At 41.9% G+C, this 14,326-nt stretch overlaps 1 protein-coding gene across 10 annotated transcripts in view; it reads right to left on the bottom strand.

Annotated features, from left to right (window-relative positions):
- secisbp2 (SECIS binding protein 2) overlaps window positions 1-14,326 on the bottom strand; it is a 136,982-nt gene that overhangs the window by 67,153 nt on the left and 55,503 nt on the right. For 8 of the 10 annotated variants that reach the window (XR_011962700.1, XM_072586432.1, XM_072586407.1 and 5 more), the window contains 3 exons: window positions 10,261-10,407; window positions 8,056-8,188; window positions 7,726-7,898 (listed from right to left, as the gene is read on the bottom strand). Coding sequence is in view for 9 of the 10 variants with exons in the window: in XM_072586432.1 (XP_072442533.1) it covers window positions 7,726-7,898; window positions 8,056-8,188; window positions 10,261-10,407 (453 nt within the window). In the remaining variant the exon portion in view is untranslated. The remainder of the gene's footprint in view (window positions 1-7,725; window positions 7,899-8,055; window positions 8,189-10,260; window positions 10,408-14,326) is intronic. The other 2 variants (XM_072586421.1, XM_072586441.1) reach the window with 1 other exon arrangement.

Raw genomic sequence — 14,326 nt, 5'->3', positions numbered from 1 at the left:
AACATAGATGTAATACGTTTTCAAACCAAAGCTGCTTGTTAGGCCTCTGGATTAGAGTTATTTTCAACTGTTTCTTCAAGCACAATGGCAAAGAAATTAATCTTCAATTTCACAATCCATGAAAATATTGTTCACTTAAATCTTACGGTGACACAGTGGTTAGCACTGCTGCCTCACAGCGCCAGAGACCCGGGTTCATTTCCTGCCTCAGGCGACTGACTGTGTGGAGTTTGCACGTTCTCCCCATGTCTGCGTGGGTTTCCTCCGGGTGCTCCGGTTTCCTCTCACAGTCCAAAGATGTGCAGGTCAGGTGAATTGGCCATGCTAAATTGCCCGTAGTGTTAGGTAAAGGGTAGATGTGGATATAGGGGTATGGGTGGGTTACGCTTTGGCGGGGCAAGTGTGGACTTGTTGGGCCGAAGGGCCTGTTTCCACACTGTAAGTCATCTAATCATCTAATCTAATCTAAACAGTTCCTAGATAAGCTCCAAATATCTCATACATATTTCCTTCAACCTATTGTCTCACGTTTTTGCCAACTTTTTTGATGGATGCCTTCCTTCTGTCCATAAGTGTGACTCTGACATACAGTCTCTGCCCCCATACCAACTCTCTTTGAGGTCGGACAGTGCTTAAAACAAAATCCAGGAACTGTGTCTCATTTTTATGCTGGGCACTTGCCAACTTTCGTCTGAACAACATGGGGTCAGACCTTAATAATATCCACCTGACTTTTTTTCCAGCTCAAACTGTTAAGGTAGTGTACATCTGAAAGTGGAGAGATGAGTTTACATTTCTCAATATGGACCTTCATCAGGAGCACAGCTTTGATGTGGGATGAAGTCTTCCTTAGTTCCATCTAAATTTTCTCCTCACTTTTCATCTTCTTATTCAGTTAATCACCATTGCATTATTTAACAGGTTCCTGATTCTCTACAAAGCAATTTGCAGGTCAATTAACCCAAAACATTTGGTTTTCTGTTTCGGTCTCCACATATCCTGACAGACTAGATGAGTTTTTCCAGCATTCTCAGTGTTTCAAACACATTTTGGAGGTCTTTCTTTCCTCTAAATTAAATATTAATTTAACAAATTGACTTGACAAGGTTTCAGGTTTCAGTTGTTGAGGTGGATCAACACCCAAAACGTTGATGGACCAGCTACGAAATTTTAGTTCTTTAATGTAACAAGAATGTTTTGTCATTAGTATCTTTAAGAAGCTTTTCTAAAAAGATACGAGATTTACTAAGTGTACAGTGACACCTGCTGGCCAATTTATAATTTCACAATGTATCAGTCTAAAATTTGACAACTGACTGTCATCCAAAGGGGCATTTTAGCACAGCATCAGGTTCCTTCAACTCAGCATCTGATACAGGTGACATGTAATGCATGGCAACTCTCCTCTTGCACCATGAGTTCCTCGGTAGAATTTCACTCTTCTCCTGGCAAAGGAGTTGAGGCAGCTGCATCAGTCATGTCCATCTCCGATTCTGAGGACTCATCAACTCTTGGCAGAGAGAGTGAATACACGAGTTCTGGCAGTCTTTCCGATGTTTTGCTCCTGCACTATTTGCAAATTTGCAGCTTTCATATACTCCACATGCTTGTTCAGGACCATCACACCCATCCAAACTTCATATATCACTGCTCCTGACCTTGCATTGACTACGTCCCTTACCTAGGTGCGGCCATTTCTGTGATTCTTACACCAAACTTCACCCCCTGTATCAGTCTTATTTGGCGAAGTCTTATATCCGGCATTGGTGTTCCTGATGCCGTTTCAGATTCTCCACAGGTCCTGGAAGATCAATCTTAATCTGACGCGGAGTCTTCTACCCATTAACAACTCTGTCAGTGCAAAACCTATAGTTGCATGTGGGATGATCCCAAAATCAAGGAGGAACTATGACAGCTTGGTGTCTAGCGAGGCTGGACCTCAAAGTTTAGACAGCTCTTTCTGCCAGACCATTGAATAATGGGTGGTATAGAACTGTCCTTGTATGACGAATACCATTCGACTTTAGGAAATACCCAAATTCCCTGCTGGTAAATGACAACCTGTTATCTGTGACCAAAACTTCCGTGAATCTGTGTACTAAAATAGATGCCACGCAGTTTTTCTATCATCGTCCCAGCGTTATACAAATGGATGCTATATACATCCAACTACTTCCAGCAGCCATCAATAAACCGTGTCCATCCAAAGTCTGATAGTCAGCTGTAACTGGGAGCGCACAATTTAATACCATTACATTTCCATTGGGGGTATCATTGATGATGTATCTGCTAATGGAAGATGGCTCAATGCATTCGCATTTCCTACTCTGCCTCATTGACATCTTTTAACTTGTAATTACAAGCACTTAGCTTCTGGCCACATTCAGCAATGGGCTGTAATACTAAAGGGTGGCACTGCCTTGTCCTCTGTAAGCAGATCAAGTAGGGGTGTGGGGTCTACCATTATCACAAAATTTCGTCCATGAAGGTATTGGTGGAACTTCCTGACACCAATTAGGACTGCCAATCCTTTGGGCCACCTACTAGCTAATAACATCTCAATACCATACGGGGAAGCATCGTATGTCAATACCAGATCTTTCTTGGGATCATACTATGTCAAAACCTTACAGGATAATAGCTGTTTCTTTATTTCACTGATAGCTAGGACTCAACTATGCAACCATTTCTAAGGGTGACCTTTTTTTTAGGAATTGATGCAAAGGGTGGAGGCCAGGTTAGGTTTGAACTTTCCATAATGATTTACTAGACCAAGAAATGACCTAAGTTCATGGACAGATGTCAGACCAGGCACCTTTGATCACCCTCACTTTACTTCTAATGGGTGCAGAGGTAGAAAAGCACAGCAGGTCGGGCAGCGTATGAGATGCAGGAGAGTCAATGTTTCAGGCATAAGCCCTTCATCAAGAATGTTTATCAGGAAGGTTTATGCCCAAAACTTTGACTCTCCTGCTCCTCGGATGCTACCTGACTTGCTATGCTTTTCCAGATGCGAGAAGTAGTTTACCATTTGTTTTAAATCCCCAAAAAGGTAAACTGACTCATTGGGCTTCACAATCAGTACGATCTATGGTGCTCATTCCATGAATTGGACTGGTTTGATGTTTTCTTTGGCAAAAGTGAGGACTGCAGATGCTGGAAAAGCACAGGTCAGGCAGCATCTGAAGAGCAGGAAAAATCAGCGTTTCGGGCAAAAGCCCTTCATCAGGACCAAAGGCAGGGAGCCTCCAGGGTAGAGAGATAAATGGGAGGGATGTGTGGGTGGGGAGAAAGTAGCACAGAGTACAATAGGTGGATGGGGGTGGGGATGAAGGTGATAGGTCAGAGAGGACGGTGGAGCAGATAGGTGGGAAGGAAGATTGGCAGGTAGGACAGGTCATGAGGATGGTGCTGAGCCGGAAGGTTGGAACTGGGGTAAGGTGGGGTGGCGGACAAAGAGGGGAAATGAGGAAACTGGTGAAGTCCACATTGATGCCCTGGGGTTGATTGTTCTTCCTCTGGGCATCGTGTGGTGAGGGAGTGGCAGTGAAGGAGGCCCAGGACCTGTATGTCCTCGGCAGAGTGGGAGGGGGAGTTGAAATGTTGGGCCACGGGGCAGTGGGGCTGATAGGTGCAGGTGTCCCGGAGATGTTCCCTGAAGCGCTCTGCGAGGAGGCGTCCACTTTCCCCAATGTAAAGGAGACCGCATCGGGAGCGACGGATACAATAAATGACATTGATGGATATGCAGGTGAAACTTTGATGGATGTGGAAGGCTCCTTTGGGGCTTTGGATAGAGGTGAGGGGGGAGGTATGGGCGCAGGTTTTGCAATTCTGGTGGTGGCAGGGGAATGTGCTAGGAGGGAAGGGTGGGTTGTTGGGGGGACGTGGACCTGACCAGGTAGTCACGGGAGCAACGGTCTTTGTGGAAAGTAGAAAGGGGTGGGGAGGGAAATATATCCCTGGTGATGGGGTCCATTTGGAGGTGGCAGAAATGTCAACAGCTGATGCGGTTAATACGAAGGTTTGTAGGGTGGAAGGTGAGGACCGTGGGGGGGAGGGGGGTTCTGTCCTTGTTATGGTTGGAGGGGTGGGGTCTGAGAGTGGAGGTGCAGGATGTGGATGAGATGCGTTGGAGGGCATCTTCAACCATGTGGGAAGGGAAATCGCGGTCTTTAAAGAAGGACGCCATTTGGTGTGTTCTGTGGTGGAACTGGTCCTCCTGGGAGCAGATACAGCGGAGGTGGAGAAATTGGGAATATGGGATAGCATTTTTGCAGGAGGTAGGATGGGAAGAGGTGTAATCCAGGTAGCTGTGGGAGTCGGTGGGTTGGTTTCCCCAACCTTTTAATTTCTATGTCTACTTTTGCCCATAAGGCAAATAGAGTTTGCAGAATTATGAAATTGCTTCCTGTCAACATACAAGGTGGCCTTGGCTCTTCTGACCAAAGAAACTTCCTGGAAGACTTCCAGGTGTTTAAGTAGGACTTCACTCAGGCAGCATTTTCCAATGATAAAGCTAGTTGTAATACCTGTTTAGAATTCAGTGGGGCTTTAGCTTGTAGGGGTTTTTGCATTGTTACATCATTGATCCCACATACCAAAATGGTCTCCAAATATTTTATTAAGGGTAAAACCAAAAAGTCACATGTTTCTGCCAGTCTTCTTAACCAAGTCAGAAATCCTGATAAGGATTCTCTGGTTCTCAAATTGCTGAGTAAATGATAGTTAAGGAATATTATCATCCAAAGCCTTCTCTAATTCTGAGACACTATGTGTGTCAACTCTTGAAGGGTTTTAATATCAGGTGTCACAGGGAAATTTAGGCTCCTAAAAACAGAAAAAGCTGTGGCTCCACAAAATGTCAGTAGAATTATTCATGGCTTTTTGTCTGCCACAATGTTGTTTGCCCAGAAAAAGTAACACATTCTTTCTGCATTCTGGGCCCAGTCCTCCATGACAGGATCAAATGAGTCAAGCTTCCCAAAAAAAATGTAAGAAACGGTTCCAACATTTACAGCGTGCTTCTTTGGGATAGTGCTTTACTCTCGTCACTTATTGAAATAACTCCACAGGTTCCGGTATCCTATTACCAAGTCAGCCTTTATTTACACATGAACAGTCCTTGACTTTAGTACAGCTTTATAATCAGCTCTCAGATGATCAGTATCTCTGAGACTCCCCTTTTTGTCTGTGAGCCAAGGCTCCCTTTTTGGATCAGGTTAACAGCTCCAAATCAGGGAGCTCTTATTCCGAGGTCACATAGTGACCTTGTTAGAATCACTACAACACCTTCTTTAATGATATAAAAAGAAAGAGAAAGGTCAAAGTGAACACAGGCCCCTTAGAAAATAAATCTGGGAAGATGGTTAACGGGAAAAGGAAATGGCAGACGCATTAAACAGATATTTTGCATCACTCCTTACAGTGGAAGTTACATCCACATCGCATTAACACTAAAGAATATTGGGGGGGGGGGGGGGGGGGGTGGATTAACACCATCACCACCAGAGTAGTAAACTAACAGGGCTAAAAGGCAGATAAAATCACTGGACACCAATGGCTTGCATCCTAAAATCCTGGGAGAAAGTGAGGACTGCAGATGCTGGAGATCAGAGCTGAAAAAAATGTGTTGCTGGAAAAGCACAGCATGTCAGGCAGCATCCAAGGAGCAGGAGAATCGACGTTTCGGGCATAAGCCCTTCTTCAGGAATGAGGAAACAGTGAGATAAGATCCTCCACCGAGACAAGGACCGGACGAACCCCACCAAAAAAATCCTAAAATCCTGAAAGAGAAGTAGCTACAGAGATAGTGGGAGCATTGGTTGTAATTTTCACAAAAATCCTTGGATTCTGGAGAAATACCACAGGATTGGAAAACTGCCAATGTGACATCCCTGTTCAAGAATGAAGGAAGCTAAAAGTGCGCATTTCAAGGGGTTAGTATAGAAGAGAAGGGAAGTCTTACTGCAACTGTAAAAGGTAAGACCACATATGTAACTGTAAGACCACATATTGAGTACTGTGAGCAGTTTTAGTTCCCTTGTTTAAGCAATATTTCAATGAAGGCAGTTCAGAGAAGATTCATTTGAATAATCCCTGGTATGGATGACATCTTAAGAGCAAAAAGACTAAACAGCTTGGGACTCTACTCACTGGAGTTTATGAAATGAGACGTAATCATATTGAGACAAAGAATTCTTAAAAGGGCTTGACAAGGTAAATGCTGAGGGGACGTTTCCCCTCATAGGAGTTTCTAGGACCAGCCAACATTGTCACAGAATAAAGGGGTGTCATTTTAAGATTGAGATGATAAAGGATTTCTTCTGTCAGAGAGTTGAGTATTCTCTGTAACTCATCGTTGCAGAGAGCTGCGGGGGCCAGGGACTGTGGGCAGAGTGCTTGTGTATATTAACAGCTAAGATTAGATAGATTCTTGATCAGGAGAGGAATCAAGGGGAGAGGGTAGGAATGTAAATATGAGGAGATTAGCCATGACCTTATTAAATGACGGAGCAGCTTCAAGATGCTGAATGGCCTACTCCAGTTCCTTCTGGTCTTATAAATTGTACTGATTTTCTGATTTCTAAGTTTTTAAAAAATGAAACTTTAACTTTTAAAAGTGGACAGTTTATTTTCTTCTATGTGAAAAAGGATGAGCATTCCAATGATATTCATCCACTGGTTCAGGTTGGAAGTTTGCTCACTGAGCTGGCAGGTTTATTTCCAGACATTTCATCACCATGCTAGGTAATATCATCAATGAGCCTCCAGTGAAGTGTGGTGTTGTGTCCCGCTTTCTATTTATGTCTTGGTCTCTTAAGGTGGGTGATATCATTTCCAGTTCTTTGTCTCAGAGGTTGGTAAATGGGGTCCAAATCGATGTGTTTATTGATGCAGTTCCAGTTTGAATGCCAGGTCTCTAGGAATTCCTGGACGTGTCTCTGTTTAGCCTGTCCTAGGATGGATGTGTTATCCCAGTTGAAGTGGTGTCATTCTTCATCTGTACGCAAGGTTACTACGATAGTGGGTCATGTCTTTTGGTGGCTAGTTGGTGTTCGTGTATCCTGGTAGCTCGTTATCATACAGCCCTTGCGTGACATTTTGTAAATAACATTTGTTTTGTTAATTGTTGGTATAGGGTCCTTTAGGTTCATCAGTAGCTGTTTCAGTGTGTTGGTAGGTTTGTGGGCTACCATGATGCCAAGATGTTGAAGTGGCCTGGTAGACTTATCAGATGTCTTTGACGTATGATAGTATATTGATGTTTAAAGAACATAACACTGTCTGATTAAAAATAAATTCATTCATTCATCCTTCTCTACAGCATATAAGCATTTGAATTCTCATTATTACAGGCATTAAGAGTTATCAGGAGCAACTACAATAACACTTCTAAATCTTTACAAACTGGAGAACAAAACAAGGTGCATGAATGATCCTGTAATGTGCTAATACATAGGAATTCAGGTTATTGATTCTGCAAGAAAGTGTGCTGTTTGCTGGCATACAAAAATGGCCGTTTTTCCAGATTTTGGAAAGTGGCATATTGCTCCTGTTGCTTTGCTCAGCACTATTCTACAATATCTGGGTGTTTGGAAAATAACACAGTAAAGAAGCACGATTTATTTTTAAGCTTGCAACAGGAAATAATCTAAATCATCTGTGTATTTCTCTTCCTACAAAAGTAAGTATCTAACTGGAAGCTCGTTACACCTAACTAACCTTTTTAAGTGATGTTGGCTTTTTGGCCTTTGGAACTTCCCTCTGTTTTCCTCGCTTTACCAAAGGTGCACTTGAGTCCAAGGGATTATGTGGAACCTTTTCCTGACTTGAGCCTTGGGGCTGTCTTTTCGATGTTGTGGGTTCTTTGGGAACTAATGGAAATGTTCCTCCAACTACAACACAAGACAAACAGCAAAACAAAAATAAAATTATATCAAAGAGGAATAAGTATATAATACATAAACAACAAAACATAGAAAAATCAGCTGATTAAAGATATACCATAAGGCTAGAAGAGGACACATGGAAAAAACTAATTTCAATATTTACCTGCAAATACGATTGGCTTAGGGGTGTGTTTGGACTTCTTCTCCTGCTGCTTTTGTTCTAGGACAGCCAGCATGTTACCAAAATCTAGCTGCATGGGTACCTTACTCTTTTTACCACCTTTCTTTGGAGCTTCCTAATAAAACAAGTTTTTGTTATTTTCAAGATCCGTCAGGCAATTACATTTGTTTTAATGAGAGCATTTGCAGTACTACTATTACTATTAATAATAGATCTTTTAACTTTTAATAAATGTATCAGACTATAGCATATTTGTTGCAACATTTGTGACTTTTTTGTAGGAATATTTCCAGCTTTCAGTTTCTTTCAATGTCTGGGCCAAACCATCTTGAATCAAGAAAATTTGACAAGCAGGTAATCACTGTTCAGTACTTTGGAGCTCTAGGATGTCTATGAAAAGTGAAAGTGAATTTGAATTAAGTCATATCTCCCCACTGGTTATCAGTGCACTTAAGCTACACTAACAAGAAATATTCACAAAGTCTCAAGAATGAGTCACATAACCAAAGAGTCAAGAAATTTGGATCCAAGTAATCCATGGCATGTGAAATGGAATAAATGGACTCATAAGTGCCATAAGGCTCAGTTAAGTAAAGTGAGAAGTTATTTTAGTTTCCAAATGTTGCTTCTCAATATAAGAGGTCTAATTTAATGACTAAGGAACAGGAGGCACCAACCCAAGTTATGATGGTTTTACTGGTATAGGGGGTCCCTAATTTACCATGTCCAATTTACAACTGTGATCCCATACAGGGATGCAATTTTAAAGATCCTAAAGATGAATGTTTACTGTATTCATGAATAACTACTTTATATTGTCCTGCAACATAATAAAACTTGCAAACAGACTCCAGAATAGAACCCGCTCTGAGCCTGGGGACTGCCTGTACTTCAACTTGTAGCACCAGTTACAAAGAATTAACTAGTCTTCTAAAAAACCCAAGTACAGATTTTTTTAAAAAACTTTGTGGCAGATTCACTCAGGTGCAAAATAGGCTCAAGAATAGGTATAAATTTATAGGAACATTACATAGATAGGTTCTTGACTGTCTAAGGGATTAAGGGTGACAGGGAGAAAGCGGGAGAACGGAAGTTGAGAAACTTATCAGCCATGATTGAATGGCAGAGCAGATTCAATGGCCTGAATGGCCTAATTTCTGCTCCTATATCTTGTGGTCTTGTTCAATCACAAGATCTCGATTTGACGTTGATCAAAATATATTCCCCAAACTGACAAAAATCTATAAGTTATCTTCCAACTGATTTCCAAAACTTTCAATAAGCTCATTTAACTTAGTACTTATTCTGTCTGGTGAGGGATAGGCCAGTTTTTACTCAAAACATTGTATCCCCAATGAGAAGCAGGGGATCAAACAAGATTAAACACAAAAAGAACATGATACTAACATGCTGTGCACCCATCTCCCAATTTTAAAGCAGTTGACATCAAAATCGATAAGTATCCTTGTGAGATGAAACAGAGCTTAATTAACATACTCTATTTGAACTTCCATGTTGCCTGTGCAAATCATAGCTTAAAACTGATTTATAATATGACACAGCACTAAAAGTAAGGCAACAGCTGTGCAGTCCATAAAATTAAATTCCTTTTTCAGCATTTCATCTGGGCTTAAAACAGTAGTGACGTTACATTCTAGTTTCTCAAAAGGAGTCTTCAGTCTCTACACTACTGTTATCTTCTTGGTTACTAAGCCTCGCTTACCTCGGATTTCAGAGGTCTCCCCCAGTTGCTGCCAGCTGTATTCTCTTTCTACTGGTACTTGGTTCAGCCCAGACATGAAATAAGCATAAAAAGCATCAATTGTGGTGCCTTGCTTTCAAGTTTGGCAAGACTGATGTGACCCTGGCCTTTCCAAGTGTCCGTTTTGCTCATCCCACTAAATATTGTTCTTCACAATTCTAGGTAACTGTAGTCTTTAAAATAGCACTGGAGCTCATAATAATATGAAAACTAGGACATGTTTTTAAGTAACAGCATAAAACCCCCAAACTGAGCTGAAAGACACTTCAAATGCAGACTGATATCAAATAAATACGCCTGTGCCTTAAAGATTGAGTTCTTTCCTGATCCAAACTAAGTTAAACATTCATGGCTATCTTTACTGTCTTCCTCCACAGTACACAGAAATGTTATTCAAATGAAATAAATCAGAGTTCTGAACAAACCACAGCTTTCTTCTGTGGACTACTGGATGCAGGTTCATGACTGGATTTTTTTCTTAGCAGTTTCTGGTTTTGGTCCAAAGAGATCAGTTTGCCACCAATAGCGTGGGAGTTGGTCATATTTATAACCAATTCTCCATTCGTTGATGACTGAAAAGGTAAAGAAGAATGCTCAATATTTTATGAATTTAGGCTGCCATAAAAACATTTTATGACTACAGTAGGTTAAATTGAGCACAAGATGTTCGTGCAGCCTTGTCATCTTGCATAATGCAGCTGAATAAAGCAAAAAAATGCCACGTAATAAGTGATTGCACAATTCCCTCTTAATTGACATGAATGCAGAACAGTGAAAAAAAACTATTGCTGGTTGATGTCACTTAAAGGGTCTCAAACAGCAGCAAGGCAGGAAGTCTATCGACAGTTTTCTCATGTTCATAAATCAGATGGAGGCTGGAAGACACAGAGTACCCACCTGTCAGCTTCCCGCCTAACATCCTCACCAGCAAACTGCCCATGGAGTAGGGGTGCATTCTAATTCAACTCTGAATTACATTAGTGTTTTAAACTTCAGCTGAGAGACTAAATTATAAGCATTCCATCCTGTCAGCACTCCTTACTCAAAACCAATAAGAGTAAAAACTGAACTCAAATATACAGCAGAACGTCAGTCATACTGCATTGCCTCATTCTGACAAATGTCTTGTGTGAAATTTTTCTGTTCCCTTGCAGTGTGACCAATGGTGAGAAAGTTAGGAAAATATGATGGAAAAGAAAACGTTTTCTATTTTCCCTCAAGTTCTAAAAAGACACGGTCAGAAAATTATAAGCTGTGACGATCTTATTTCCATGTATTTGCATCTCATTATCAGTTCAACTCTCTTTTTCATACATTTCAAAGTTCTCTCCTTTCAAAAAAGCAACTGCCAACTCCCAACATGAAAGTCAGAGTGGTTACGTGGCAGCAGTAATTCATCACTTGCTTTTCCAGACCTACACTGAACTCTGTCTTTAGCACAAAGTCTCTACTTGCTCAATGTTCTCCTTCACCCTTCACTTATGCAAGTTGACACTACCAAATCAATAGATTCACATTATCATGGCTGCGTTGGAACCAATCACTACATCCTTTCAGGACTTCACTCTGGTGCTCCAGGACACATGACTTCGCATGCTTGTGTCAGGTCACTTTATACTTCAGGACATAAACTCATCTCATCTATCCACACGGGGTAACTACACAGGAAGCTGCCACATTTTTAAAAATTCACTGATGGGATGTTGGTATTGCTGACTGTCCCTAGTTGCCCCTAAGATGGTGGTGAGCTGCCTTCTTGAATCATTGCAGTCCACCTATGTGGGTTGACCTACAATGCCAATTAGAGTGGGAAACCCAGGTTTTTAATCCAGTGACATTGAAGGGACAGCAATATATTTTCAAGTCAGCATGGTGAGTGGCATGGAGGGGAACTTGAAGGTGGTGGTGTTCCCACGTATCTGTTGCCTTTGTCCTTCTAGATGGAAATGGTCATGGGTTTCAAAGGTGCTGTCTGAGGATCTTTCTGCAGTGTATCTTGTAGATAGTACCATGTCCTAGAATTCAAATTGCAGGCAGATTGCACTCAACAGTTGCCCTTCCATCAACATGGACATCATGGCTGTCCTACATTTTGCTGCTGCCAGGTGCTACTGAATTACCACATGACATATATTATAACAATGTGTCAGTCAGCAACCCAGATAATCATTAAAAGAAGTGTCAGAAGTCCTATTTGCAATGGATAGCGATTTGCAATGGACACCACCTTCTGTGTAGAAACTGACAATACCTCACTGACTGCTGCACTTTTCCTGGACAAGAGGATTCTCAAGATGTTAGAGAGTTCAAAGTTTGTGAGAAGATTTGTAGCTCGGGTGCTCGTTGTTGTGGTTCTGTTCGCTGAGCTGGGAATTTGTGTTGCAGACATTTCGTCCCCTGTCTAGGTGACATCCTCAGTGCATGGGAGCCTCCTGTGAAGCGCTTCTGTGATGTTTCCTCCGGCATTTAAAGTGGCCTGTCTCTGCTGCTTCCGGTTGTCAGTTCCAGCTGTCTGCTGCAGTGACCGGTATATTGGGTCCAGGTTGATAGAAAGAGTACAATGGGACCTTGATCAGTTGGGAGTTTAATTTAGGCAAATGTGAGGTGCTGCATTTTGGAAAGGCAAATCAGGACAGGACGTATAACACTTCATGGTAAGATCCTGGGGAGTGTTGCTGAACAAAGAAACCATGGAGTCAGGTTCATAGCTCCTTTAAAGTGGTGTCACAGGTTGATAGGATAGTGAAGGCAACTTTTGGTATGCTTGCCTTTATCAGTCAGTGCTTTGGAGTACTATAGTTATGGGGTCATATTACGGCTGTACAGGACATTGGTTAGGCCACTTTTGGAATACTGCGCATTCAATTCTGGTTGCCCTGTTACAGGAAGAATATTGTGAAACTTGACATGGTTCAGAAAAGATTTACAAGGATGTTGCCAAGGTTGGAGGGTTGAACTACAGGTAGAGGCTGAATAGGCTGGCGCTATTTTCCTTGGAGCATTGGAGACTGAAAGGTGACCTTATAGAGGTTTATAAAATCACAGGGAGCATGGGGTGAACAGGGTGAATAGCCAAGGTCTTTGCCCAGGATGGGAGAGTCCAAAACTATTGGGCTTAGATTTAAGCTGAGAACGGAAAAATTTAAAAGGGAATGGTGCTAGTTTAGAATGAGCTGCTAGAGGATGTGGTGGAGGCTGGTACAATTACAAAATTTCAAAAGGCATCTGGATGGCTATAGGAATGGTTGAAAGAGATAAATGGGCCAAATTCTGGCAAATGAGACTAAATTATTTTCTGATATCTGGTCGGCATGGACGAGTTGGACTGAAAAGGTCTATTTCCATACTGTACAAGTCTATTACTCTATTTCTGTACCTGGTCTGTTTCTAACACATTTATTTTCTCCATCATTGTTCTGTTTACTTCTTGGTCTTCAAAATCTCATTATTTAACAAAGCAAATAATTAATCCCATTATTCGCCTTGATGCAAAGGCATTATAAGTTCACACAAGATTAGAATTAGAATCCATACAGGAAACAGGTCCTTCAGCCCATCAAGTCCATACCAAACCTCCAAAGAGAAACCCACATAGATCTATTCCCCTGTATTTATCCTTGACTAAGGGGCGGCACGGTGGCTCAGTGGTTAGCACTGTTGCCTCACAGCACCAGGGACCCAGGTTCGATTCCAGCCTTGGGTGACTGTCTGTATGGTGTTTGCACATTCTCCCAGTGTCTGCGTGGGTTTCCCCCGGGTGCTCCGGTTTCCTCCCACAATCACAAAGATGTGCAGGTCAGGTGAATTGGCCATGCTAAATTGCCCAGAGTGTTAGGTGCATTAGGATCGGTGTGGACTTGTTGGGCTGAAGGGCCTGTTTCCACACTATAGGGAATCTAATCTAATCTAATACCCAAAACTTACACATCTTTGGACTGTGGGAGGAAACTGAAGCATCCAGAGTAAACAGACACTGGGAGAATGTGCAAACTCTACACTGACAGTCGCCCGACGCTGGAATTGAACCCGGGTTTCTGGTGCTGTGAGGCAGCAGCGCTAACCACTGAGCCACCGTGCTGCCCAGCTGAGACAGTCAAGTTGATGGGTAAGGGTAGAAGTCTTACTAATGTGGTAAGCCCCTAAATGTACAGCCACAGCAATGGCTATTTAATGTAGAGCTTTGCTACAAATAGTATAACTTGTCAGCTGATGCTGCTTTGAAAATCACTTCAGGTCTGTAACATTCAATGTCACTCAGAACTGAATTTTGCATCCCAAAATCTTATAGCAAGAAGAGCCATTTGGCCCCTCATGTCAATCCGTACCAGTTCCTTTTGAAACAGCTATTCACTTGACCTCCTCTGCCCCTAACAATTCTCTAAATTTGACTGTTTCCAACAACATTAATTATGAACACAGTCTCTACTATTCAATGACGATGCATGTTTAACCTGTGATGTTATTTATTACGATCATGGCTGATTATCCTAC

The sequence above is a fragment of the Chiloscyllium punctatum genome, chromosome 2 (assembly GCF_047496795.1).
Source record: "Chiloscyllium punctatum isolate Juve2018m chromosome 2, sChiPun1.3, whole genome shotgun sequence".
NCBI lineage: Eukaryota > Metazoa > Chordata > Chondrichthyes > Orectolobiformes > Hemiscylliidae > Chiloscyllium > Chiloscyllium punctatum.
This window is presented reverse-complemented; position numbering and strand designations above follow the sequence as displayed.